The sequence below is a fragment of the Aulonocara sp. 'chitande type north' Nkhata Bay genome, linkage group LG3 (genome assembly GCF_057382095.1).
Source record: "Aulonocara sp. 'chitande type north' Nkhata Bay isolate Kocher_YH1m ecotype deep benthic linkage group LG3, A_spYH_male_GT1.1, whole genome shotgun sequence".
NCBI lineage: Eukaryota > Metazoa > Chordata > Actinopteri > Cichliformes > Cichlidae > Aulonocara > Aulonocara sp. 'chitande type north' Nkhata Bay.
In genome coordinates this window covers 67545024-67570104 of record NC_141346.1, presented here as the reverse complement: position 1 = coordinate 67570104, position 25081 = coordinate 67545024, and the positions used below count along the sequence as shown (strand labels likewise).

Sequence of the window (25081 nt, the reverse complement as noted above, 5' to 3'; positions counted from 1 at the left end):
TGACAGTGTTGTACTGTGAGACACTGAGTGTTACAGTGGGAGCAGGTCGACCAGTGGCTGAACAGGAAACAACCCACTCTTCAGCAGAGTTTGACTCTCTGACATCAACAACAGGTTCATGCAGCTCTGTGAAGGATCAGGAGATATAAAATAAGGAGTATATTGTTAAAGATACATTGACTTCTAACACATGTAACGCATTAAGGTAAAATTTCTTACCATAAGGATGTGTTACACGATTTATAAACTCCAGTTTGTTAATTATTTGTTCATTATTCATAACTATATACTTAATTTTTTAAAAATTAAGTGCTTTTGGTCAAATGGAATTTCTTTTTGGGTAATTTTAGCCCCTTTTAGCCCTCTGCCAAAATGTTTTAACCTTTCTGTCTCTAACAGTAAAACATCGTTCCTTTATCTTCTGTGTCTGGTGTGTTGGTCAGGATTAGCTAGCTTGGCAAAAAGTTCACATTAAACAGTTAAAGTGTGTTACTGTGAGGTGTGTGTTCGTACTATGAGTCACAGCTGGAGTTTTCTTGCGGGTGAAGGTTTTTCACCTCGCTGTCATTCTTGCATAAAAGTGTTTGACCCCTTCAGAAAAAAAAAACGAAATTTGGGATTATTTTTTGTTTTGTTCATTGTGTGTATTTGTTTCTACTTTTTACTTTTTCTTTTACTGTGTACAGCACTTTGGTCAACCTGTGTTGTTTTTAGACATGGTTATTGATTAATTGATTGATATGTCTTTGATTAAAATACAGCCTACTCCACATCCTCCAAGTTACAGAGAAGAGGAACCATCTGGGGTGAACTTGTGCACTTGGTATTGGCTGTCATGGTCCCTGTGCCTCTCCGGCTCGCTCATGTTGGCCACAGGTTTGTTTTGTTTTCTCTCCTGCTTCCCTGGGTGGAGCTCATTGTGGGCTCTCACCCTTGGCCCACGTATCTGCGGTGATTTCTACACCTGTTGCTGATCAGGCGGCGTCCCCCTTGCCTATTTAACGCTGCGGCACGGAGTATTCGGCACTGGAATGTTGAACCTCCCATGTTCGTGCTCTCAGCTCTCCTAAGACAAACTCTCTCAGTGTTGTGTGGCGTATTGATCTAATTGGACTCTTTGTGTTTAGATCTCCCCGGAACTGGTGGCGGACCCTGACCTGTGATCCCTGTGTGTGTCAACATAAGTGGAAATTGGAGCGAGAGTGGCTGTGGAGAAGCGAGTGTGCGTAAGAAGAGGAGTGGCGGAGTTTGGGCCGAGTGGAGAGCGAGTGTGGATTCCTTCCCCTGGAGCCCTGAAGCCCTGCCCCATGCACTGTATATACACATCACTGTGGTTTCCCTTCTGTGTTAATAAATTGTCAACCCTTTGCTTGCCAGAACGCTGCCTGCGTCTGAATCCATCTGTTAGCCCTGACATTGGATACCTGGAAATCAGTGAAGGGACCATTAATGCTTCAACTTGTACACAGGTTTGAGAGCAACCACCCAAAAGCTTCTGCTAATAAACACTAGTCTGTGTTTGTGATGCAAATGTTTCTGGCTGTGTTCACAAACATTTAGTAAGGTGAGTGAGGAATATTAATACTTATTATTAGATCATTAGCAGACTGTAGAACTTGACTGCACGCCAAGGTGGCAGTTCAGCCATTTGATTCATGTTGCAGCAGCTCATGAGTGAATGAACATCGTGCAATAAAAGTACTTCTAGAAGTACATTTTTGCAAAAACGGACATTGTGGAGGAATGTAGGGAAGACACGAGGGAGCCCAATATTTTACTCAAACGTTAATCGCTGCATCACACAACTGAACATTCAAAGCGCCAAAACCTAACCCTCTCACTTCCCGTTACACTGGGTACGAGTGGAGCTACCTGGTGGTATGTACTTACATTTATTTAAATTTACTTGAGTAGGGTAGAGTCATGCTAATGACCTAATAATTTTATTCAGGTGTGTTGCAGCAGAGATACATTTAAAAGCTTCAGGACGCTGGCTCTCAAGGCCTGGAGTTTGACACCCCTGCTTTACACAAAGATGGGTTAAATCACAGTGCAAAGAATGAATGAATAAATGAAATATAAAAAATAAATAATTATTAAATAGTCTTACACATCAATGTCATTGGTTGACTTTTGAAGTATTTGAATCCTTATTGGGTTCCCTGAGTGACAGAAGGATTAAAACACTTTAAAATCAGTACTGAAAATATGTGCAGACATTACTAGATAGATTTAGGGTTAGAATCAATAAATCACTATCATGTTAAACACTCTTAGAGTTCAAACCTTCGTAGAAACATAAGTCCAGTATCATGGAATGAAACCTAAAGGTGCATTTGAGGGTGCAAAACGTTTCGTCGGCATTGTTGTGTTTGTTTGGGAGAAAACTTACAAACATACAGTGCAGCACTTCAGAGTTACACTGCTAGCGATTGAAGATTTATGTAAATTCGACAAGCTAAACGCATTCTGTACTGTACAGCAGGAGTCCCCAACCTTTTTGCGCCACAGACCACTTTAATGTCAGACAATATTTTCAGGGAACGACCTTTAAGGTGTCGCGGATAAATACAACAAAAGAATAAAAAAAGAAACTGTGGTATTTTGTAAATATAATAATAAACGTGACTTGAGCTGTGCGCCAACAACAATGACAGTGACATCCTCCTCTCTGCTTTTTAATGCTCTCTGGTCGCTATGGTAACGCGTAAATAGTTCTTTCAAAATAAGACACACAACTACAACCATACATTTCACACCGGAGGATCAACTCTCGCAGAACGGTACCAAAAGACTCACGGACCGGTCCCGGTCCGTGGGCCTATTAGGGACCGCTCCTGTACAGGAGACACTGGATTAGATTGATTGACAATGGTCTACACTCAGAACGCACAACACGATGTACTGTAAAAAAAATAAAAAAATCAGCGAAACAGCAAGTGTCACTTTTGGCCACGAACAATTTAGGGCATGGTGAATTTTTTTGAACAAACCCAGAGTGTTAAAAAAAAATTAAAACCATTTTTATTTATCAGCAGCATCAATAGTAACAAAAACGCAATTTAGTTTTCGCTGTCAGAGTTGATTTAACTGAAGTTACGTGTTTCCGGTTACTGTGGAGCTCCACAGCAGCTGCAGCCAGAAGCTGTTTCTACAGGATCCTGATGGACACTCAAAGCTTTTATAAAATGTTCTCATTAGTTGTTTGCAGCAGAATATCAACCAATGTGAACCAAAACAAAAAAAGTGCTCTGCACATGTGTGTGAGACTACAGATTCTAGAATCAGAACTGCTGATTTCATTACTCTGAACTTTTAAAGGCGGGTTTGTATCTGAGAGCAGGGACACTTGCTGTGTTCAGTGTGACTTGTCTCTGCAGAAGGTCAGGGCTCTGATAGTTGCAGTTAGCGGGTGACTTACTGGGCAGGTGGATCCTGAGTGTCTGTGGGAGTCAGGGTTCATTATGGTCCTGGTTGCTACTGGAAATAAAGAAACAAAAGGAGGGTGTGTTGTTCAGGAAGTACAGACTGTAGCTCAGCAGGTAGAATTACTAACTGGAAGGTTGGAGGTTTGATCCCTGGCTGCTCCAGTCTGCACGCCACGGTATCCTTGGGCAAGATGTGGAACCCCGACTTCCTCTCCGATGCATCCATCATAGTGTCATTGTTAGAAAAAGAAGTGCTTGTGTGAATGAAGCACGCTGTATAAAATGCTTTGACTGCTCATACAGAAAAGCAGCTCATAAGAACCCAGAGGGGAATGGAGACTTGCAAGAGTTGTAGAGACTGTCAGTGGAAAAGATGGACTTGTGCGAAGGGTAAAGATCTCACTTGGAGAAAAGAGACTCAATAATAAAGGTCAACGCTCTACTAAACTATCAGTTGTTGAGCGTCCAGTACAAAAACTTGTATTGTTGTTAGAAAGTTCCTAAGGTAACTCCTACATGGGTTATTTTGTTTTCGGAAAATTATTCATTTTGGTTCTTATGTAAACCAATTATTCGTAATTTTGGTGGGAGTGTAAATAACCCTGAATGCCTTTCCTTGCACCTTATTTTGGCACTCATTCCTGTTTTCTACTACCAACTTCCTGTTCGTGTGTAGAAGCTTTTATTTTGATGGGACGATTTCCTGTAAAAACTGTTTTTGGCGTAGTTTTCAGCAGCAGTCCCGGGAGTTTTGAAATGTGATGGCTTAACGGAGCCTATGGAGATTTCTTTTGTCATTAGCAGCCCCCTTGATAGAGGCACAAGGTATGGTTATGATATAAATGAGGACACGTTTAGATGTTTCTGTGACAGTTGCTACATTTGTTAAATGTTACGTTGATACGAACTTCATGTTATAAGGTTTACGATTGTAAGAGTGTGGATTATTTTTGCTTACACGCTGTTTCTATGTATACATCCCCAGCTCTTACGGTGAGATTGATGGTTTACTGCCATTAAACCTTCAAAACGTCATCAGTAAAGTGTCATCCTTCATTCGGGGGGGTTCACTACAAATTGTATAACCATCCATCCATCCATCCATCTTCATCCGCTTTATCCGAGGCCGGGTCGTGGGGGCAGCAGCCTAAGCAAAGAGGCCCAGACCTCCCTCTCCCCAGCCACCTCCTCCAGCTTATCCGGGGAATGCCAAGGCGTTCCCAGGCCAGCCGAGAGATATAATCTCTCCAGCGTGTCCTGAGTCTGCCCCGGGGTCTCCTCCCGGTGGGACATGCCTGGAACACCTCACCCAGGAGGCGCCCAGGGGGCATCCTTGTCAGATGCCCGAACCACCTCAGCTGGCTCCTTTCGATGTGGAGCAGCAGCGGCTCTACTCTGAGCCCCTCCCGGATGGCCGAACTTCTCACCCTTCTCACCCTAAGGGAGAGGCCAGCCACCCTTCGGAGTGTTGTATTGCTTATAATGTTTGCACTCCGTGCTTACTGTCCCTTGTGGTCCACCGTAGTGGCAAGGGGGAGTGTTTGTTGTCACGAAAGTGGGTGTGTTTTATGTTGAACTGGACGAGCGGCAATAAAGATAATGGTGGCTCACGAAGCAGATTATGAACACGTTATTCATAAGTTTGAGACAGAACATTACACGGAGGAAGCTCATTTCTGCCGCTTGTATCCGCGATCTCGTTCTTTTGGTCACTACCCACAGCTCGTGGCCATAGGTGAGGGTAGGGACGTAGATCGACCGGTAAATTGAGAGCTTCGCTTTTACACTCAGCTCCCTCTTCACCACGACGGACCGGTGCAGCGTCCGCATTACTGCAGCTGCAGCCCCAATCCGTCTGTCGGATAACTATAACTATAGATTCCTTTTTGTGTCTCCTGAAGCTGCCCTTGCATTTGACAAGTCTTGCTTGTACTGAAGCTCTAGTTTAGTTGAATTGCATGTTTTCACTGTGCAGTATTAGTAAGGAATGTAGGAGTGCCTTCACTGGAGTCTCTGTTCTCTTACTGCGTGTCTGTGGTTCCCAGCACTGATACTGGATTGAGATTTACAGTCTATAAAGTCTTTAAAGGACTTCAGCGGCAAAGAGAATATTTTCACACACTTACTGGATGTTAAGTCTGTTTGCCATGACTTTAAACCAATTTGTTAAGAAAGTAAAATATCGTCTAGCTATTGTGATATTAATCAGAATCAGAATACTTTATTGATCCCGAGGGGAAATCATTTAATATTAATAATTAATCATTATATTAATACTCAATATTAATAGTAATTATTAATTAATAATATTTAATATTAATTATCACTACAGTGTCATTATTTATCTTTAAATTCATTTTAATGACTGCTAACTACGGTGCACTTTATCCAAAAATTATCCAGTATTTTATTTTGAGCATGAAATGCGGTCATTTCCGTTACGGTCTTTGTTACGTTCAACAAACCGGATCGCTTTAAGAGGCACAGCGCACGCGCGGCTTGGTTCACCCGCTTGAGGCCTCAGAAAGAGCACGAGATGCAAAGAACCAATAAGAGAACAACAGATCCACAGATCTCCAATCAACTATCGGCAACCTCCCGTAAGAACGCTACGTTCAGGTCCCAAAGGAAACCTGATGTTTCTGCCTTAAAACAATTAAATGTAACGTTCAAAGTCGCTCGAACTGGAGTTTACGTTTAAAATGATAATCTGATTGTTCCAGGCTAACGAAAAGAAGTAATTCAGTGAAAGTCCAGTTTCCCCTTTTCTGTGCATATATGTTACTAAAAAGGTTTTTTACTATACTGCATAATAACTCCCAAATTTGGACAAAATAATAAGAAAGTCTATGAAAAATCCTCTTATACAAACTAGCCTTCAGTGTACTCCAGAGAATTAGCTTAAAGTGTCATATAATAACAACAATAAATAGCCATCATTATTGTATAGCACTATTTAAAACAAACCTCTAAAACTCTTAACACATCACAGAGAGGTCTACATATCGCATCACACAGTATAGAAATATGTATATTCAACCATAAACTGTTACAGATCCTTCTTGCAAACATATTAACATTAAAGCAGTGGTGTGAATCATAGTCAATAGGAAATGGATAAATGGATGGAGATAGAAGGAAATGAAATTACATCTAATTATTACTGGTACATGGTACAGTATAGGACTGCTGCATATTCTTCCCACTGAATGTGTCCAGTTACCCTTAATTAACATACAATGAAAGCTGAGTTAGTCTGAGGATTGACCCTTGTGGGATCCCATAGGAGTGGAGTAAGCTGTTAAGTCTAATTGTTGAATGTTGCCATTGTGTTTCTTAAATTTGTACAGTCTTAGTTTAAGCAGTAGGATCAAAGCCATCCCTTTGATCCTGACCACCTCTCCAGCCACTCTGTGCTGGGGGAGGTTTTATTGTAGATACATCCTATCTGAAAGATCTGTTTCTTTTGATGTAAACTTCCTGGGTTTACGACCCTTTGGTCAGCAGGAGGTCTGACACACACACACACACACACACACACACACACACACACACTCTTACAGAAGTTCACACATATACATTTACATACAGTGGCTTGTCTTTGTAACCAAAGGGGGTTGCAAGGGGAGGTGTTTTGTAAACTATTGTTTGAAGTTTGTCAATAAAAGGCAGCGAGAGGAGGCCATCATTGGGGTTCTTTGTCGTGCTGGACACAGACGAGGCCTCCCTTGTGCAAGTAATGGATCGATCGACTGTCTTGTTTTCTTCATGATGAATAAGTCTCTAGAATTAGCGGGGTTTGTGGAAACACAGACCCAACATAAGCCCTGTAGTTATTTATATGAATTTTGAAGTGTTTGTGAGATAAGAATGATGAAAACTATGTGAGAGCATCGCTATAACTATAATCTCAGTTCACTATTCTGTTTGAATGGCATTAATCACCTTACCATTACTCAAGAATATTATTTTGGAGTTTCAGTAGGCACAGTGATTTACACACTGGTGCCTTCCTGCAAAAACCTGTTCCTGGTATTAACGCCTGTCAGCGGGGGGGGGGCTGTATTCCTGTTTTCTCCTACAATCCAAGGGCCCTAAATTTAATTGACCATAGTGTGAATATGAGTGTGTGGTTCTGTCTCTCAGTGATGGACTAGTGGCAGGTCAAGAGGTACCCATGACAGGTGGGATGGGTTCGTGACACCACAGGTTCCTAAGTTGGAGGAGAGGTTAAGAGGATGGATGGATGGATGGTGTTTTAGTGCTGTGACTCTGAGAGAAACTAGATTAGAACTGATGCAAGGTGCAGGGTTCCTTAACCAGTTGAAGAAGCAGGTTTTTGGAAAACTTCAGTAACGACTTGTATTTTAGAAATGTGGCTGTAATTATATAACAGTGGAAGACACAGGCTGCCTTCAAGTGTTCAGGTATCCAAAGCAAAAGCTGATAACATGAAGGAAAGGGGAGATGACCAGAAAGGTATCTTTGAGAGATTTACCAGGAATAATATCAGCAGAAGGCTATGCATATGAAAATTGGTATTCACGAAATCGAAACTGTACATTCAGGCAACAGTTATTAATTTAAATTAATGTTCAAAAATATTTAAAATGAAAGATTTTACTACTTTGTGAAAAGTATTAGTTGATCTTGAATTTAAGGGCATCGACTCATCTTTATAAAGGTGGGACGGGGACCAGAAAAACCCAGAGAAGTAAGTGTTGGAGGGACAGGAATATTTTGCAACTAATTCGCTTATCTGGCCATAGGGAAGTCATTTAATTGGGTATAAAAGGAGCATACTGGAAGAACAGGGCTCTCATTGGTTTACCCATCTACAAACTGTGGCACAATATCAGAATAATGTTCTGCAGTGTAAAATCTTTACTGGGTAAATCTAGTAAAGATCTGAAAACCAACATGATCTTCTGTTACTCAGGTGGCGCGCTGTCATGGAAATCATTGCATGGGTTTAGGAACACCTGCACGTTCTGCCTGTGAACATTGACATATCCAAATGGTCTGAGCTGAAGTTTGTTATCAGTGTTTAAAAAGGCTGCATCTCTGATGGTTGGCATTAGATCAGTGCCTATGGAATTGGCACCTTGCACATTTGGAAAGGAACCAAGACTGAATTATATACACAGGTTTTAGAGCAACATGCTCCCATGGAGATGATGTCTTTTACATGTTTATGGAGGATGTTGCTAAGCTGCACACTACAGCAGGGCTTTGTAGTGGAAGACCGCAAGTTCTGCACCAGATATTTGATGATATTTGTGACATCACGAGAGGAAAAGCCGCAGGACTGTTGAGCAGCTCTGTCCCTTATATCAGACAGAAATGGGACAACGATGCTCTCCGAAAAGTCCAGCACCTGGTCTCCTCAGTTCCCAGGTGTTTATGGATGGTTGTTGAAAGTAGAGGTGATGTTGGAAACATGGCCATGCTGCAAGCTTTTTGGGATGTTGCTGCCACCAAATTCACAATGAGCTCATTTGTTTTCTATGTTGCGTTATGAGTAAAGTATGGGTTCATGAGATTTGGAGGAGGTAAAGTTTTTTGAACAGCATGTATAACTTTAACTGAGCTTCCTTAGTCTTTCTTAGCCTGCTGCAGTTACAGTTACAGCCGCGTATCTGTTACAGTGAACCTGCCGTCAGCTGTATAACGTTAGCATTAGCTTGTGTTGATGCTAAGCTGCTATTAGCAGGTCCTGTTCAGCGCTAAGTTGTGTCCGGACGACTTTACAGTTTAGTTTTCTCCGATCACCAGATAACTGTGGATGGCCTCGTGTGTACGGAAGCTTCGTGGTGAAGCGCTTTGGCCTGTGGGAAATGTAGGAAACACCAGGACGAGCTGCGCACCGCAGTAAACAAACATGCTGCTCTGTCTTGGGTGGTTGGCTTTGCCATTTCCAGATTGAGCGTTGTTATATATCTGGGGGATTACTCCTGATTAATTATTTGAGCTGTCACGTACTATGTGGCTGTATCAGTGTGAGTGCAGCTCATCATGGTGTGTCGCACTAATTTAATAACAGTAGATGTTAGCCTGATGTCCTCTTAGAGACCAACAGAGCAACGCTGCTGATTTTATTTTTGTATTTTATAGTTTGAAAGTGACACTTGGGACACAATGAGTGTGCGTCCCAATGTATTGTGCTCCTTCAGACACAGATCCACACAGCATGTGTATATAAACCATGGAAGAAGCAGAGCTTTCATAGTGACACACTGCTCAGCTTCACAGTGTGTGTGACACAGGTGGGTCACTTGGATGGGCAGAGGTGAGGCCTGGTAAAAAGCTACAGCTGTAAACTGTGACAGTGCTCATATAGGGGGCTGTTGGGGTTGTCTCACTTTTGGATGCAGGCTCCAGGGGCCGTTAGGGGAATTGCAGTTTTTGGCACTTCTGCACAGGTTTCAGTTTTCAGCCCTGGAGGTGCCGCCTGATATGAGGTGACACTTTTGTCTTTGTCCTCTCACCGTCTGTGAGAGGTGGGTATCCACCATGTGAGTCCCTCCCTCTCCACCAGTCGGTCAGACGTCTGCCCGTCCTCCAGTCTGTTTCGGCTAAAAGGGAGATTTTCCTTCCTGCTGTGGCCGAGGGCTTGCTCATTGGGGTAGAGCGGTTAGTGGGATTTTCTCTGTACTTCGTGGTCTGTGCCTTCACGTGACTGTTGTTGTGATTTGTTGATCACAGAGACCTAAAAGACCTGGTGACCTCTAATTTCCTGCTTCTAAATCCAGACAGAGGCTGTTGTGCTCGGCCCTAAAACTCTTAGAAACAGCATCATCGTGGCCTCCAGTGAAGCTGTGAGGAGCCATCTTTGAGCAGAATATATCATTCAGTGTGCACAAACAACCACGTAGGTCTGTGAACTAAGCTGAGAGTGATTCTAGCTGCACGATTGTGAGTCAGTGTTATCAGACAGGTGCCATGAAAAGCCTCAAAGCCTCCAGTTAACCTGAAACGCTGCAGCACGAGTACCAACAGGAAGTAGAAAGAGAGCATATCTGTCACATATTAGCTCCTCTTCACTGACTCCCTGTTAAATCCAAGATTTAAAGTCCTCCTTCTGACAGACGAGGCCTCGAATAATCAGCCTCTGTCGTCTCTTAAAAAGCTTGTAGTACAAAGTTATACTGATAGAGCACTCCCTCCTCAGACTGCAGCCTTATTTGTTGTTGCTAGGTAGAATAGGAGGCAGTGCCTTCAGCTGTCTCTCAGTGGCCCATCTCCTGTGGACCAGCTCCCAGCTTGGATTCACGAGACTCCCCATTTAGTTTTCGTGTTTTTTCTCTAAAGCTTATTGTTAGAACTGGATCAGGTGTCTCTGAGCCGTATCCCAGTAACACTGCAGTAGGAGGGCTGCTGGGAGACTTCATCATCTATCACCATGAGTTCTCTTTGAAAGCTACATATTTCTTATATAAGATAACGTAATCAGGCACTGTTAGCATCTCTGTTTGAACACTTATTAATAGATATACACGACAACACACTGCCACAGTACTAAAATAGTTTAGCAAAGTGCATTTGGAAACAACAATGTACACGTCATGTAAGTTCATATAAAGTTTCATCCAGACTGATCACATGTCTCTGAGGTGAGGAGGAGCAACATCACCTCATTACATCATTTTATTCCCTGTTCACAACCACAGTTTAAATCATGATTCAAGTACAGATTTGAAGCTTTAACAAAAGTATTGCTTTCATTTCTCATAAATATTTTAATGCTCTCACCACATTTATTGGACACATTCATTTTAAATATAAAGATTGTTTTTAATACCTTGATGAAAATCCTTTGCAGATGATGCCTCAGGTCTAAAACTGTATTCCCAGTATTCCCAGTGTGCCTCCTTAGTGTCATGGTAACACGTTGGCTCAGGAAGTGACAAAGCCACTTTTTAAAGGCAAATAAGAAGCTTTAAAAATAAAAGCTGCCATATGAAACAAATGGAGCTTCCTGCTGTGGTGACCCCAGAGTGACTAAAGCATTTCTATAAACTAACACAAGAATAAACGAGAACATATCAAAATGAAAAGTAACTGCCATAAATCTCATGTACTTACACAGAAAAGTCAAAGCTCTGCCCATCAAAGCCCCGACTGTGATGACCTCAGGGCTCCACCACAGCAATCACAGGCTGCCACTGTGCCGCTGAGTGCTCTCCCAAAAAGCCGCGGCCCGTCGGGCTCGTGCAGTCTGAGTGTTGCACAGCAAAGCCTCCGTGGTGTCATTTCTAAAGCATCGTGCTCATGCATTGTTCTGGCTTGTATTGCTAGTGCAGACCTAGCATTACAGCACAGCCTGTATTGTTTGCTGTATAGGCAACATCCTGTAGAAACCGCTGGCACTGTTTGGTTTCAGACTTTCAAACCATTCACAGCCATGAAACAGGACTGAGCTTATTTTCAGCATCACCTCAAATATAATGAAGGCTTTCTTTATGCTGTTGGAACGTCTTCTTTATGTTGGTGACACGTTTGAAAGTGTTCAGATTTAAAGTGCAGTGATGTGTGTGTGTGTGTGTGTGTGTGTGTGTGTGTGTGTGTGTGTGTGTGGTGTGTGTGTGTGTGGTGTGTGTGTGTGTGTGCACTGTCACGCTGCTCTGACTGGTCAGTGACTCTGTTCTACATATTGTAGTAAATAAGCTGTTGATAAGATGAACAGGTGCTGACTTACCTGTTCCTGTTTTTGGGAGCCAGTAAACAGGCTGCTGGTAGCAGGTGGACAGTACAGCCTGGCTTATCGTTATGGTAACAGCAGGTGGGTGGGACTGGGTGTGTTTGGGGAGGGGCTTGGGTTACTGTGTTAGTATATTAATAGTATTCAAAAACAATATGTGTTTACTGATGCTGCTCATCCCCTCATTGTTTAGTATATGTAATAAATAATTGTTATTATTATCAATATTATTATCAGGTTAAGTGAAATTCATTCAGTCCAACTCAAAGAGAATTTCTATTTGTGCAAAATATTCCGTTTGCATAACATCAAGAAGCATAAATTCTTATTAAAATATATAAGAAAACCAAAGTGTTGTTTAGTTCGTGGGTGGATGGCTGAAGGGTAATCTTGGTTTCCTTTGTTTGGGACAAACATTTGGGAATATTTGTTTGAGAGGAAGAACTTTACATTATATATATTATATATTATATATATTATAACACACGATAACTTTAAATGAATGTCGTGTTTTTAATTCCGCTCCGGACTCGTGAATCTCAACCCAGCAGCAGCGGTAACGTTTGCACGTCCTCTCCCGTTAATGCGGCAGGTAAATAATCAACTAACAGTGCACATTATGTTAGCGCGATCTGCCTTATTACAAACCTGCCATCACTGTGCATTTAGTGACCATGATGAGACAGACAGAGTCTGGCTCAGATGCTGGCAGTTCTCGCTGCAGTCTGCCGGTAGCGTCTCCTTTCAGGCCAGGATAGACGAACGTCACCGAGCAGTGACTCAGTTTGTGGTCAAAGGTTTGCACCGATTTTCGGTAAGTGAATGTGTTTAATTGTAGGGACATTACTGGATATTCTTGTGTAATTGCTACAGAATAATTTATGTTACACTTTGTTATTGCTACAGGAGAATATTTATTTTATTATTTTACATTTACATATTTCTTTCCTGGGGACCCTGTGACACCCATTGAAGAGCCGTAGGCTGGATCTCTTAAGATCTCACTGTTGGGTTTGTAAGGCCATGTTACTCCTAAATTTCTACCTTGTTCAAAGAGAAGATATAAAACAAAGTTCTGAGCTAATCGACCTTAGTGTTCTCCTTTTTTAAACAGAATCGATAAAGAATCGAAAATGGAACCGGAATCGTGAAAATCTTATCAATACCCATCCCTATTTGTCGGTACTGCGCAAAGTGGCCAACAATCCAGCAGCAGCGACCGATTGGCTGTTGGCGGTCAGCTCCGCCCTGTCGTCCAGCCAGCGCCTGTCCTCCTCTCTTGTCCTGATTGTGACTTATCTCATCATCATGGGTCAGGAAAACATCTGCCAGCTGGCTTTGAAAGCAAGCCAGGCTGTCGCTGCTGCCGACCCCTGCCAGGTAGATAACCCACACAACTGTTCTCTTAAATCTGTGGACTGAATATAAAGTAATGCATGTTGTTCCCTCTGACATGCAGATATGTTGTATGTAAGGGAGCTAGCTTGTGTTTGTCTTTTTAAGAGCAGGAAACACATGTTGATAACCTGGTGTTTTGGCACCAACACATGACTTTGAAATGGTTCAGATCAGCAGGAAGATAAAAGCTGTCACTGCTGTGTGATTGCTGCTGATCTGCTGCCGTATAAAGGGAGAGGTTAGGGAGTGCTCTAAGGGGACAGACCTCCCTCTGGACTTGTGTTGGAGTCACTAGCTGCAGATGAAGTGTGAAGTTTACCCCTCATTACTCAAGCGTGCACCGGGCCCCAGAGGATTCACCTTCTGCTCTAATTGCTCCCAGAGTGCTGCACACACTGGTGTTTGGATGCACTGGTTGAAGGTTGTTGGCATATTTGAGTCCTCTGGAGATCTCTGCTCGCTCGTACTTGTCATGTTAAACGTGCAGCAGCAGGTCTTTGTTACAGGAAAAGCCAGAAGCTAACCACTATGAAACCTAAATGATGATTTACTGCAGTGATTTTGATTCAAAGTGATGTTTTTGGCTCGACAGCATTAAACGTGTCATCGCTCAGCTTTATTTTCTTTGCCCCTCCCTCTCGCTCTCGGGCCGTGCAGGTGAAGCGGTCGCTCTGCAACAGTTAAGGCTCGGAGTGCCATTAGGTGTGTGGTGGTAATTAAGCTGTGACACTGCACAGCAGCGTGGTGTGTCTAAGGACCGTGATGCTGTCTCACTGTTTCCTTATTTGTAACCTGTCTCATACTAAAGTGTCAGGACTTCATGTGTGATCTTTGAAGCTTTAACTGACTGCAGAGTACAAGATGGGCACCACACATTTAGTATCACAAGGGCAGACTCAATCCTGCTCTATCTGTTTATGCTGAACATCCTGTGAAGCTGTCAGTTTGTGTGCACGTACAGGTCAGTGATGCAGCCTCTGTACGGTCTGACAAAGTGCATTTAATGTTTGGTTGGTGTGTTTGCTGATGTGAGTGTTTCCCTCTGCAGGTCCCGCCCCTCGTGCTGCTTCTTTTGTTCAAACTGACCAAAGAAAAGAATCCTGGCTCACGCTGTTCTCACAAGCCTGCCAAACCTCGGCACTCATAAGGTATGACTAAGAAGAACCTGTACTGACTGTGAGCGTCTGGAGACGGGGCTGGAACATCAGCAGCACCTTTCTACTTCATCTGAGCGCTCACAGTGTGTTTTAGTCCATCATACACACATGTGAGCTTTTATCTGTGGGGTCATCCAGGTCATGTAGTCTGAGGAGCTTTTCTTCATCCAGGAGGATGTCTGTACTTTTGCACAAGGTGAAGTGTTTGCTATGTGCCAGGGAGCTGGGATATAACAACAACACCTCATCCATGCTTAGGCACTACAGAGCTTTGCATGAGAATAAGGGGAACACCGATTGTGGAGCAAGACCAGGTGAGCCATCAAATGTCATGATAATATAGCATGCAGTAATGTTACTAAATGATATAACAATATTATACAGCTGTAATAAGTTACGTGTGTGATATTTATATTTGTGCTTTGTCTTTATTGTCTTTCCTCAGGAGAACAATCTCAAATAGATGAAGACCAGGGGCCCGTTCTTCGTACCTCGCTAAGTAAGTTAGCTGGATTTGATTGTTGACGATTTCGCGTGATCTTGGATCGTTCGGTTCCCCGAAGCTCATCCGGGACTTGCTGTCATAGCAACAGAGCCGTAAGCGTAAACCTGCTCGGGAGCAGGTTTACTTTATGTAAACAGGATTAGATCGCGGCCACGCAGGTATGTCCGCTTCATTTATACGAAAGCAACAGCGATATTCCACCACTGTTTCACCATAAATAAATAACATCAATGTAACTAAAGATAATGCAGCACTTGATCCTTTTATTGATCTCACACAGATACATACAGGTCATTTCCTAAAAAAAGGGAAATGTACTATTAACATTCTATTACATGTATGTGATTATTACAGATGTAATTCATATTTCAGAGTAGTAATTGTAAATTACTTCGTGTAATCAAGATGAGAGACCACGGCTATAAAAGCGAAGGTGGATTTGGGAAGTCTGTCGCAGCCATGTCCTGTCCGTTTACGCGAGCCACCCATTGTGGAAGGTGCAAGATTGATAAGGAGAGTCCTCAGAATCCAGCGCATATTGCGGGACAGACAGGATCCTTTAGCTCAGCGCGACAGTGTGCTCATTGAGAGATATCGATATTCCCGTGAGGGTATTATTCACTTAACCAACTTGTTGACGAGGGGGTGCAGGACCACCACCTGTCTTTTTTGTGCTCTGCCCTTTTCTTGGTTGCTGTTATGAACAAACAAACAGATTATTTCAGGGTCTCTTTTCAAGAGACTAAAAGCAATATAAGTGATAAATATTACCATTCTGTAGAATATTCTTATATTTCACTTTTACTTGTGCCCATGTTCTAGTGGGTCCTGTTGTGGCTCTAATGTGAAAGGGGATATAATGTAACATAATATAATATAATGCCATATAATATTGGATAATATAGTGTAATATAATACATCTACCCTACTGCCTACTGGTGTTGGCCAGAGGGGCCGATGGCGCGATATGGCAGCCTGGCTTCTGTAAGTCTGCCCCAGGGCAGCTGTGGCTACAACTGTAGCTCGCCTCCACCAGTGTGTGAATGTGAGAGTGAATGAATAGTGGCATTGTAAAGCGCTTTGGGTGCCTTGAAAAGCGCTATATCAATCCACTCCATTATTATTGTTATTATTAAATTACTTACGAGTTTAATTTGTCAGCAACTTTCTGCCAGCCCTCTCTCCTTGCTTTTGCAGCCTTTGCAGTGTTCCCTTGCGTTCTGATTAAACTCTGAAACTCCTGAAATCCCTCACTCAAGAGTTCTTGCTCTGCTGCCAAAAAATACCGAGCGCGCTCCTTCGACATTTTCGCCGACCAATCAGAGGGTTGCCGATCAATGTTTCTACTATCGATGCGTAGCCCCTTTTACGACACCCAGTGATCTCACATTACTTCATCCAGCTGTACTAATCGTCAACAGCAGGTGTGTTCGGAGAACCGGATTAGCGAGCTCACGGTTAGCGCGATGATTTGGTCTTAGATATGTCATTTGATCTTGGATGTAGTAAGCGACGTACGAAGAACGGGCCCCTGGTTAGCATGGTGATTGAGGACTCCCAGCCATTTAGCATTGTGGAGGACAAAGGATTCAAAAGATTTGTTAAATCATTAAATCCTAGCTATGTTCTCCCCACTAAAAAGGCCATAAAAGCAGTGAAAATTTAGTTTTTACAGAATAAAATGTGGGCAGGACTGACGCCTCAGTGTGTAGCTGTCCATACCTCAACGTTACAAAAGCACAACTACTGTCCACACCCCAACCACACCTCACCTCACAGTAAATGATCATTTCCATTTTAAACATTTCCAAATTATCATTTTCCATACTGCCAGTATAAATATACAAAGTATACTGCCATCACTACAATATAGATGTTTTACACACTCCTTTTGTTGTTGACATTTACAGGCTGTGTGCAAAAGGCCACACTCTTCAAATTCATGCCAACTAATATTTTTACGTCCAGTAGATGTCCTACTAGAGCAAATGAAGCTTTAAGAAGCTTTGCGCTGGGATGAACCAATTGGATGAAAAGCTTCAGTGCTTCATGAAGCTTCATCTGCCCATCACTAGGTTTTATTGACCCAAAAATTGTCAATATTACAGTTCTGATCATTTAACAGTATATATCCATAATTTCGTATCTATTAAAAGAAAGCTGACACATGTGAGACTTAATTAGAGATGTAAACAGAGAGTTATGAAACCTGCAGCTGCAGAAGCCAGCGAAAAAAAAAGAGGCAAACACAGCGCGGACCCGACGACACACCAAAATCTGATTCTGACGCGTCGGGTCCGCGCTCTGCGTTTACGTTTGTATGCAGAATCCGTAAACCTGCTCCCAGTTACTGTTTTAGCTGTTTGGTGTTTGACGACATGTTGTGAGGTTTAACCTGAGATGCTGGCGTTTCAGGCATAATAACGTTAATTTACAAATCGACACGGGATTTTAATGAATCAATATCACTTTATTCAATTTAGTATGGATTGTAATCAGAAAAGCGATAATCAAAACCCACCCCTAATCAAGAACTTGCAAAGTAAAAACATGATCAATGTAAGGTAGCCCTTTTGTTATTTACATTTAAAAAGAGGATTAGTGTTACTGTGTGCTGGCTGAGTCGGTTTCTTTTCTTAGAAATAGTTTCTCCTGCCCTGGAGAAAATCCACTTGCATGGAATAGAAGAGGCTGTGGAGTGCAGGAACCACACTGCAAGCTGGTAGATATGCAGGTATTCCTGGGTCCTGCAGACTATCACCCAAAAACAATAAACAAAATTATTTTCTAAACTGTAGCAATGTAATGTACGTATAGTGTCAAATACATTTTTGTAGTCTTCATTAGCTTTAATTCACATGGAAGTGTTCCTAAAGTCATATGCTGTAATGATATTTACATTATGAAAACATGATTTTGGACATTTCAGGTTTTTCACTTCGGCAGATAAAATGAATTGAGCAAAATCAACTCAAAATATTCCCACACGCCATAACGTCCTCTCTTCCTCGCTGGCTCCATATCTGTCAGTGGAATGATCACCTCTTCGCTATCTGTCACCATCAACACACTCCACGAATCCAGTGGATGATTCACTTCCTTATATCCGTTTGAATCAGGTACCGAAGCAGTTACGTGCGTAATGAAGCTTCGGACGTCACTGGTCACGTGACTTTTGCCAAACGAAGCAAGCCTCGACACAGTGCTTCTGAACCAGTGTGTTGTTTTTTTCAACACACGCTCCGGAGCGTCAGCTTCAAGCGGGCCATCACTAGTGCACGCCATATAAACATTGGAAGGTGTGATGGAAAAATAAATACATTTAATAAAGAAACAATATTGAACAATAAGTAGAATATTTTAAAGTAGTGACTGTAAATTAAACTAAAGTGAATCAACGGGTGGTGAGGTGTGGAGCTTACCATGTGTGGCATGCCATCACAACTGCACAAAGTTGGCCTTTATGGAAGAGTGGCAAGAAGAAAGCCATTGTTAACAGAAAACCATAAGAAGTCCCGTTTGCAGTTTGCCACAAGCCATGTGGGGGACACAGCAAACATGTGGAAGAAGGTGCTCTGGTCAGATGAGACCAAAATGCAAAATGCTCTGTGTGGAAAACTAACACTGCACATGACTCTGAACACACCATCCCCACTGTCAGATATGGTGGTGGCAGCATCATGCTCTGGGGGTGCTTCTCTTCAGCAGGGACAGGGAAGCTGGTCAGAGTTGATGGGAAGATGGATGGAGCCAAATACAGGGCAATCTTGGAAGAAAACCTCTTGGAGTCTGCAAAAGACTTGAGACTGGGGCGGAGGTTCACCTTCCAGCATGACAACAACCCTGAACATAAAGCCAGGGCAACAATGGAGTGGTTTAAAACAAAACATATCCATGTGTTAGAATGGCCCAGTCAAAGTCCAGATCTAAATCCAATCGAGAATCTGTGGCAAGATCTGAAAACTGCTGTTCACAAATGCTGTCCATCTAATCTGACTGAGCTGCAGCTGTTTCAAAGAAGAATGGGCAAAGATTTCAGTCTGTAGATGTGCAAAGCTGGTAGAGACAGACCCTAAAAGACTGGCAGCTGGAACTGCAGCAAAAGGTGGTTCTACAAAGTATTGACTCAGGGGGGTGAATAATTACGCACACCCCACTTTGCAGTTATTGATTTGCAAAAAATGTTTGGAATCATGTATGATTTTCGTTCCACTTCTCACGTGTGCACCACTTTGTGTTGGTCTTTCACCTGGAATTCCAATGAAACTGATTCATGTTTGTGGCTGTAATGTGACAAAATGTGGGAAAGTTCAAGGGGGCCGAATACTTTTGCAACCCACTGTATTTTACCTACACATACATTCTTGTATTTAGACAACACCTGAGGGATAAAACAAACTGTAAATGTCTCCAGCTGGTGTTAACAGCACCACTAACACATCTGTGCTGATGGGGTGTGTGTATCTGTGATCTACAGCTCATGTCTGTCACATCAAATGCAGCTGAGTTTATGTAGATCCATAAAGCACAGCTGATCGTCCTGCGCTGTCTGTGGTCCTGAAATGAACCTAATAAACAAAGATGTGTTTTTGAGGTTTATCAGTGTAAAAGCAGAGATCAGACTGATGTCCATCAAATCTCTGTGATGCCATCTCTGTGCACAAATGAATGGCACAATATCAAGAGCAACAAATCAAACACTGCATTAAACAAACTGTGCTAAATATTAGCACCATTAGCAGGGCACTGTGTGTGGCAAATGTTGGTAAATCAGTTTGTGCACATAACTGAAATGTTCCCCTCTCGATGTTTAGCACTTTGACAAAGGAACAAAGAGAAATTCCCACGTCTTCCACACAGTTTTCTCTGTGTGAACACAGACAGTGTTTCTTGTACCCAGTTTGTAGGAGCTGGGATTGGACTCCACCACAGCAGCCTCTGTGTGGGATAGATGCAGTGCTCTGTAGTATAAAGCACTCTGTCAGTGAGCTGGACTCTCCAAACCAGCAGTCATCGTCTAACATCTGCCTTCTTCAGCTGTAACCGTGTGTTTCTCTTGTAAACTTGGCTCTGATCGTATGTGCTGTAATATTCCAGCTTTGCTTCCCGATCGTGCTGCACAGTCTGCACATGCTGGCCGGCTCCCCCAAGCTGAGAGCAGTGGGACTGCGCCTCATGACCGCTCTGTGGAAAAAACAGGTTTGCAATAATAACGCATTACTATAAATGTCATATTCATGTGTTCAAAGCTTCTGTTTGTCTTTGATTGTGTGCTGCTTTGGTCATGTCTGTAAGGACCGGGTCTACCCAGAGCTGCAGCGTCTAATGAGCCACCAGGACAGCAGGGTGGTGCTGGGGAGGGACGCCCAGTGGGAGCAGATCCTGGCCAGGGCCGCCTGTGTCAGGGACATCTGCAGAGAGAGGTGGGTCCTCCCATACTTACAGAAACAGTGGGCACTTCCTACATTCACTGGTTCATTCATTCAGTGGACTTTGCATGCACAGTGCAGACAGTGTGAGCTTCCAACACCAGGATTCTTCATCTTCCCTTCTAATGAGTAATAATCACTGACTGGACTCTTCATAGATGTTTCTGCTCAGCAAGCTGATGAAAGTTCAGAAACATAGAAATATTTGTTTTTTCAGTCACATCACATCAACTTTGCTTGTTAAGATAAATGAATGCACTTTGTAGCTTTGCAGTGAATGAAGCCTCAGCTCAACGCTCCACTGAGTCCCTGTTTCTCCAAAAATCAGCAGGAGTCCAGTTTTAAATATTTCCGTACAAATGTCCAGAGCAGCTACACGTGCCTGAATCCAGAAGGATCAAAGTCTTACAAAGTTCAGTTCAAACAGAGAGACTGAGAGGCAGCTAACTTCCTGTCTCTGCCAGACTATCAAAATAAAAGCATACATTTGAAGCAAAAGAAATCCAACTATGTCAGTCTGTAAGCACTGCTTCCCATATAATACAACTCTAAGCAAGTGAGCCATAACTTTATAGTTTTAACTTTAATCCAAACTATATTCATCATATAAACTCCACAAACTGCATCCAGGCCTTTATGGCCTTTATGTGTGTTGATGAAATAAAACGATGATTTTATTTGATTATTTCCTTTGTTCTAACCAGCTGGTGCACACTGTTCATCCTCCCGGGGCCTGTTACGCCTGCTAACATGTACATGCAGCTTTTTTAGCAGCATTAGTGAAAACCTGGGAAACCCTCTGGATATATGCTACAGTACAAATTTAGCAAATCATTGAGCTGTTTCGTTGTTTTCACAAATGCTTACGTTTTTCTTCCCCTGCCAGTGGCGGACTCCCTCAGGTATCGGTGCGTTGGTGGTTCTTTGTGTCTGGGGGTGGGCGTCCAGGTACACACTGGCTCACTCCTTGGCGGCCGCTTATCGGGGCCTGGAACCTGGGGCTCGCTCGGGCCACTTCGGAGGTGGGGTGCCCCCGGCCTCTCGGCCTGGGGCTCGGTCACTCAGGCACAGCTGGCTGCCGGCGGAGCTCACGGGCGCGTCACTGCAACTCCCCCTGGCTTCTGTGGCGCGGCTGCCCCTCTGTTGGTCTTCCATGGTCTCTTGTGTTCTGGGGGCCTCTGGATGTCTGGAGTTTTGATCTCCTCCATACCTGCTTCATACCCTGGAGGACGGGGCTGTGGCCCCCCCACACTCCCTAGCAGATCGTTACATGGAGAAACCTTTGGAATACAAGCACGCTGATCCACACAGGTATGCACACAGGTGTTCACTGCTCGTGGACTTAAATTACACCTTTCTTGGCTGCTACTTCGAAGCACATCTGTCCTGCGTGCTGCACAACAACATTGAATATTTAGTATTTACTGCTGTTTACACTAAGCTAGATTAATGCGATGGTGTTGTGTTTAGTATGTTGCTTTGTTTTTTTTGTTTTTTTTTGCTTGTTTTCTATTCTTCTCTCAACAGGTGATCCAGGAGATTTTTATTTTTTTTGTTTTGTATTGTTTAACATTGTAACATGTAACATTGTTTTTCCTTTCCTTCCTCTTTCTTTCTCCCTTTCCTATCCCTCACTCATGTCTGTCAAAAAAAAAAAAAAAACAACAACAAAAACAACAACAACAACAAATGCTTACGTTTGCTTTTATTGTAAAACATTTGCAGCCATAAGAGTTTGCAATGATAAGAAGCTGTGTTTGGCATTTACTTACTTACACGTGTCCTGGCACTTTTAATGCTTTTTTCTTAAATAAAAATTGTAACAAAATTAGAAGAAACACATTTCCCACTTTGTTCACGCTGATGTGTGTGTTAACCAGGCCTTACCAGCATGCAGGGGACATGGTGGCTGCCATTTCACTCACTTTAAAACAGTGCAACAGACCAGACCTGGCAACCCCGGCTGCTCTCGTCCTGCAGGGACTACAGGAGCTGTGTCGAGCAGAGGTACCTCGCCTGTCTCCATTTGTCTCTTTAAATTCAGGAATCATCATTTTTCTGGATCATAACTTTTGAATCTTTTCCAAAGTTCTGGTCTTAAAACAAATCTTTCTTTCTCAGGTGGTGGATATTATCTCAGCATGGAGAACTGTTTGGCCTGAGCTCAGCTGTCACTCACAGCCAGAGGTGGTTCAAGCCATCGCTGAGCTTTTGGCTCTGGTGCCTCAGCTCACAGTTAAATCAGAGCAGTACGAGGTGCGTCGTAACGTTCATGTTGCTCTGTGTTGAGGAGCTAACAGAGCGACACAGGAACTCCACCAGGTTATGTTTTTCTCTGTGGTTCTGTCTGTAAACAGGACTCTCACCAGCTGTTTGTATATTCTAACCTCACTGTAGAGTCACATCTCTACATCACTGTGTTTGGTAGCTAAAGTTAGCACATCAATGTAAAGCTGGGTAGAAGCACAAAGTACAGACGTGTGAGGGTCCAGTCCTCAGAGTCCTGCTCTGGTCGGACTTCACAGTAACTAATAAATGGATCAGCGAGTGTGAGCATCTTTTTAAAAACAGAAGTTTTGCTAATTTGTTGCTCTGGAGGATTCAACACAGTGCAGCAGTGGCCGTCCCAGCAGATGAATCCTAGACCATGCAGTGCTGCTTGTTGGAAAGCTCTCCTCCTCTCTAACAATGATATGGCAGTACAGCTTAGGTTTGCAAAGTTGCATCTAAACAAACACAAGACCAAAGGCCAAAACCAAACATGGCGTATTAGCACAGGACATCTGATAGACTCCCCCCCATCATCCTGACTGACACCCCCATCACCTCTGTGGACTCATTCCGATTCCTGGGTACCACCATCACCCAGGACCTGAAGTGGGAGCCCACCATCACCTCCGTCATTATGAAAGCCCAGCAGAGGATGTACTTCCTGAGGCAGCTGAAGAAATTCAACCTGCCAACACGGACGATGATGCAGTTCTACACTGCAATCATCGAGTCCATCCTCACCTCCTCCATCACCGTGTGGTACGCTGGAGCCACTATCAGGGACAAACAGAGACTGCAGCGTGTTGTGCGCTCTGCTGAGAAGGTGATTGGCTGCAGACTCCCATCTCTGCAGGACCTGTACACCTCCAGGACACTGGGGCGTGCAGCTCGGATCTCAGCTGACCCTTCTCACCCTGGACACAGTCTGTTTGACCTGCTCCCCTCAGGCAGGAGGCTCCGGTCCATTCGCACCAGAACCTCTCGCCATAAGAACAGTTTCTTCCCCTCTGCTGTCGGACACATGAACAATAACCGTATGACTGTTCCCACCACTAACACATGACCCTACGCTGTGTCACTGCATCATTCCATGTTTGCACTGATCACCACCTGCACTCATGTATATATCATGTATATATCTATCTACTTAGCACTTTTAATTCTTATTCTTATTTTTATTTTTATATCTATTTAAGCATTTATGACAGTATGATTGCACTAAGCACCGCAGCAATTTCCTAATGTTGTAAACCTGCTCAACATTTGGCAATAAAACCCTTTCTGATTCTGATTCTGATAGGGATGCTTTTGGGTTGCAGCCACAGGACCTGCGCAGCACCTTGCAGTCACTGAGTCAGACACAAATTTCTCTGCTGTGTGAACTTAAGCTTAGAGAAAATCGGTGAATGTGAAATAAAACCAACGGCTAAACCTCCTTAGGAAACTCAACTCCTTTGGAGTCAGCACACCCATCATGATGACTTTTTACTACGCCTTCCTGGAAAGCATCATGACCTTCTCCATCAGCTGCTGGTCCCACTCCCTCAGCCTTCATACAGGAACAGACTGCAGCATCAGTGTGCTCTAAAATCATTGGCCTGCCTGTCAGAACTCTGGCAGGTTTTCATCAACAGGCCCTTAGACACGCTGCCAAAATCATCAACGACCCCTCTCACATTCTTCACCCTGCATTTCAATGGCTCCCCTCTGGGCGACGCCTCCGCTGCATTTCCTGCAGGACTGAGAGGAGGAGGAGTGCCACCTTTGTCCCCAAAGCAGCTCTGCTTTTTAACTCCAGCTGATAAGAACATTTCCCACACCAGAAACATAAACTACACTCTTATACTACCAACACTTTACTCACTTTTAGTCACTTACAGTTATTTATTCACCTTCAGTCACTTTAATTTTAAAACTGTGTAATTTTAAAACTGTATATTCTGTGTATTTATTATCTCACTTTTATTGTGCTTATCTTCAACGTCATGCTGCTCTGTTGTATGTTAATTGGCCCTTGGGGATAAATAAAGTCTCTCTGATTCTGGTCTTGTTTTTTTATATACTGGTAGTTTGATAGGTTTCGTATTTGTTTTCTTTTACATCATATTAAAATGTATAAATATATAGATTTAAATATATTTGTGTATTCATGTCTGGATTGTGTTTGGTTTTCTTTTATTTATTTCTGCTGT

General features: G+C 43.0%; 2 protein-coding genes across 2 annotated transcripts in view; both read left to right on the top strand.

Annotated features, from left to right (window-relative positions):
* Nucleotides 1-14632: 14632 nt before the first annotated feature.
* On the top strand, nucleotides 14633-21389 carry LOC147336724 (focadhesin-like). The gene is made up of 4 exons (XM_086285617.1): nucleotides 14633-14675; nucleotides 20287-20388; nucleotides 20485-20612; nucleotides 21323-21389. The coding sequence occupies exons 2-4, from the start codon at nucleotides 20320-20322 to the stop codon at nucleotides 21387-21389; spliced, it is 264 nt and encodes an 87-aa protein (XP_086141743.1). The 5' UTR covers nucleotides 14633-14675; nucleotides 20287-20319.
* Nucleotides 21390-22617: 1228 nt separating this feature from the next.
* The window catches only part of LOC147336711 (NACHT, LRR and PYD domains-containing protein 12-like), a 202206-nt gene continuing 199742 nt past the window's right edge, over nucleotides 22618-25081 (top strand). Inside the window, exons 1-2 of the mRNA XM_086285557.1 lie at nucleotides 22618-22625; nucleotides 22740-22874. The gene's annotated coding sequence lies outside the window, so the exon portion shown is untranslated. The remainder of the gene's footprint in view (nucleotides 22626-22739; nucleotides 22875-25081) is intronic.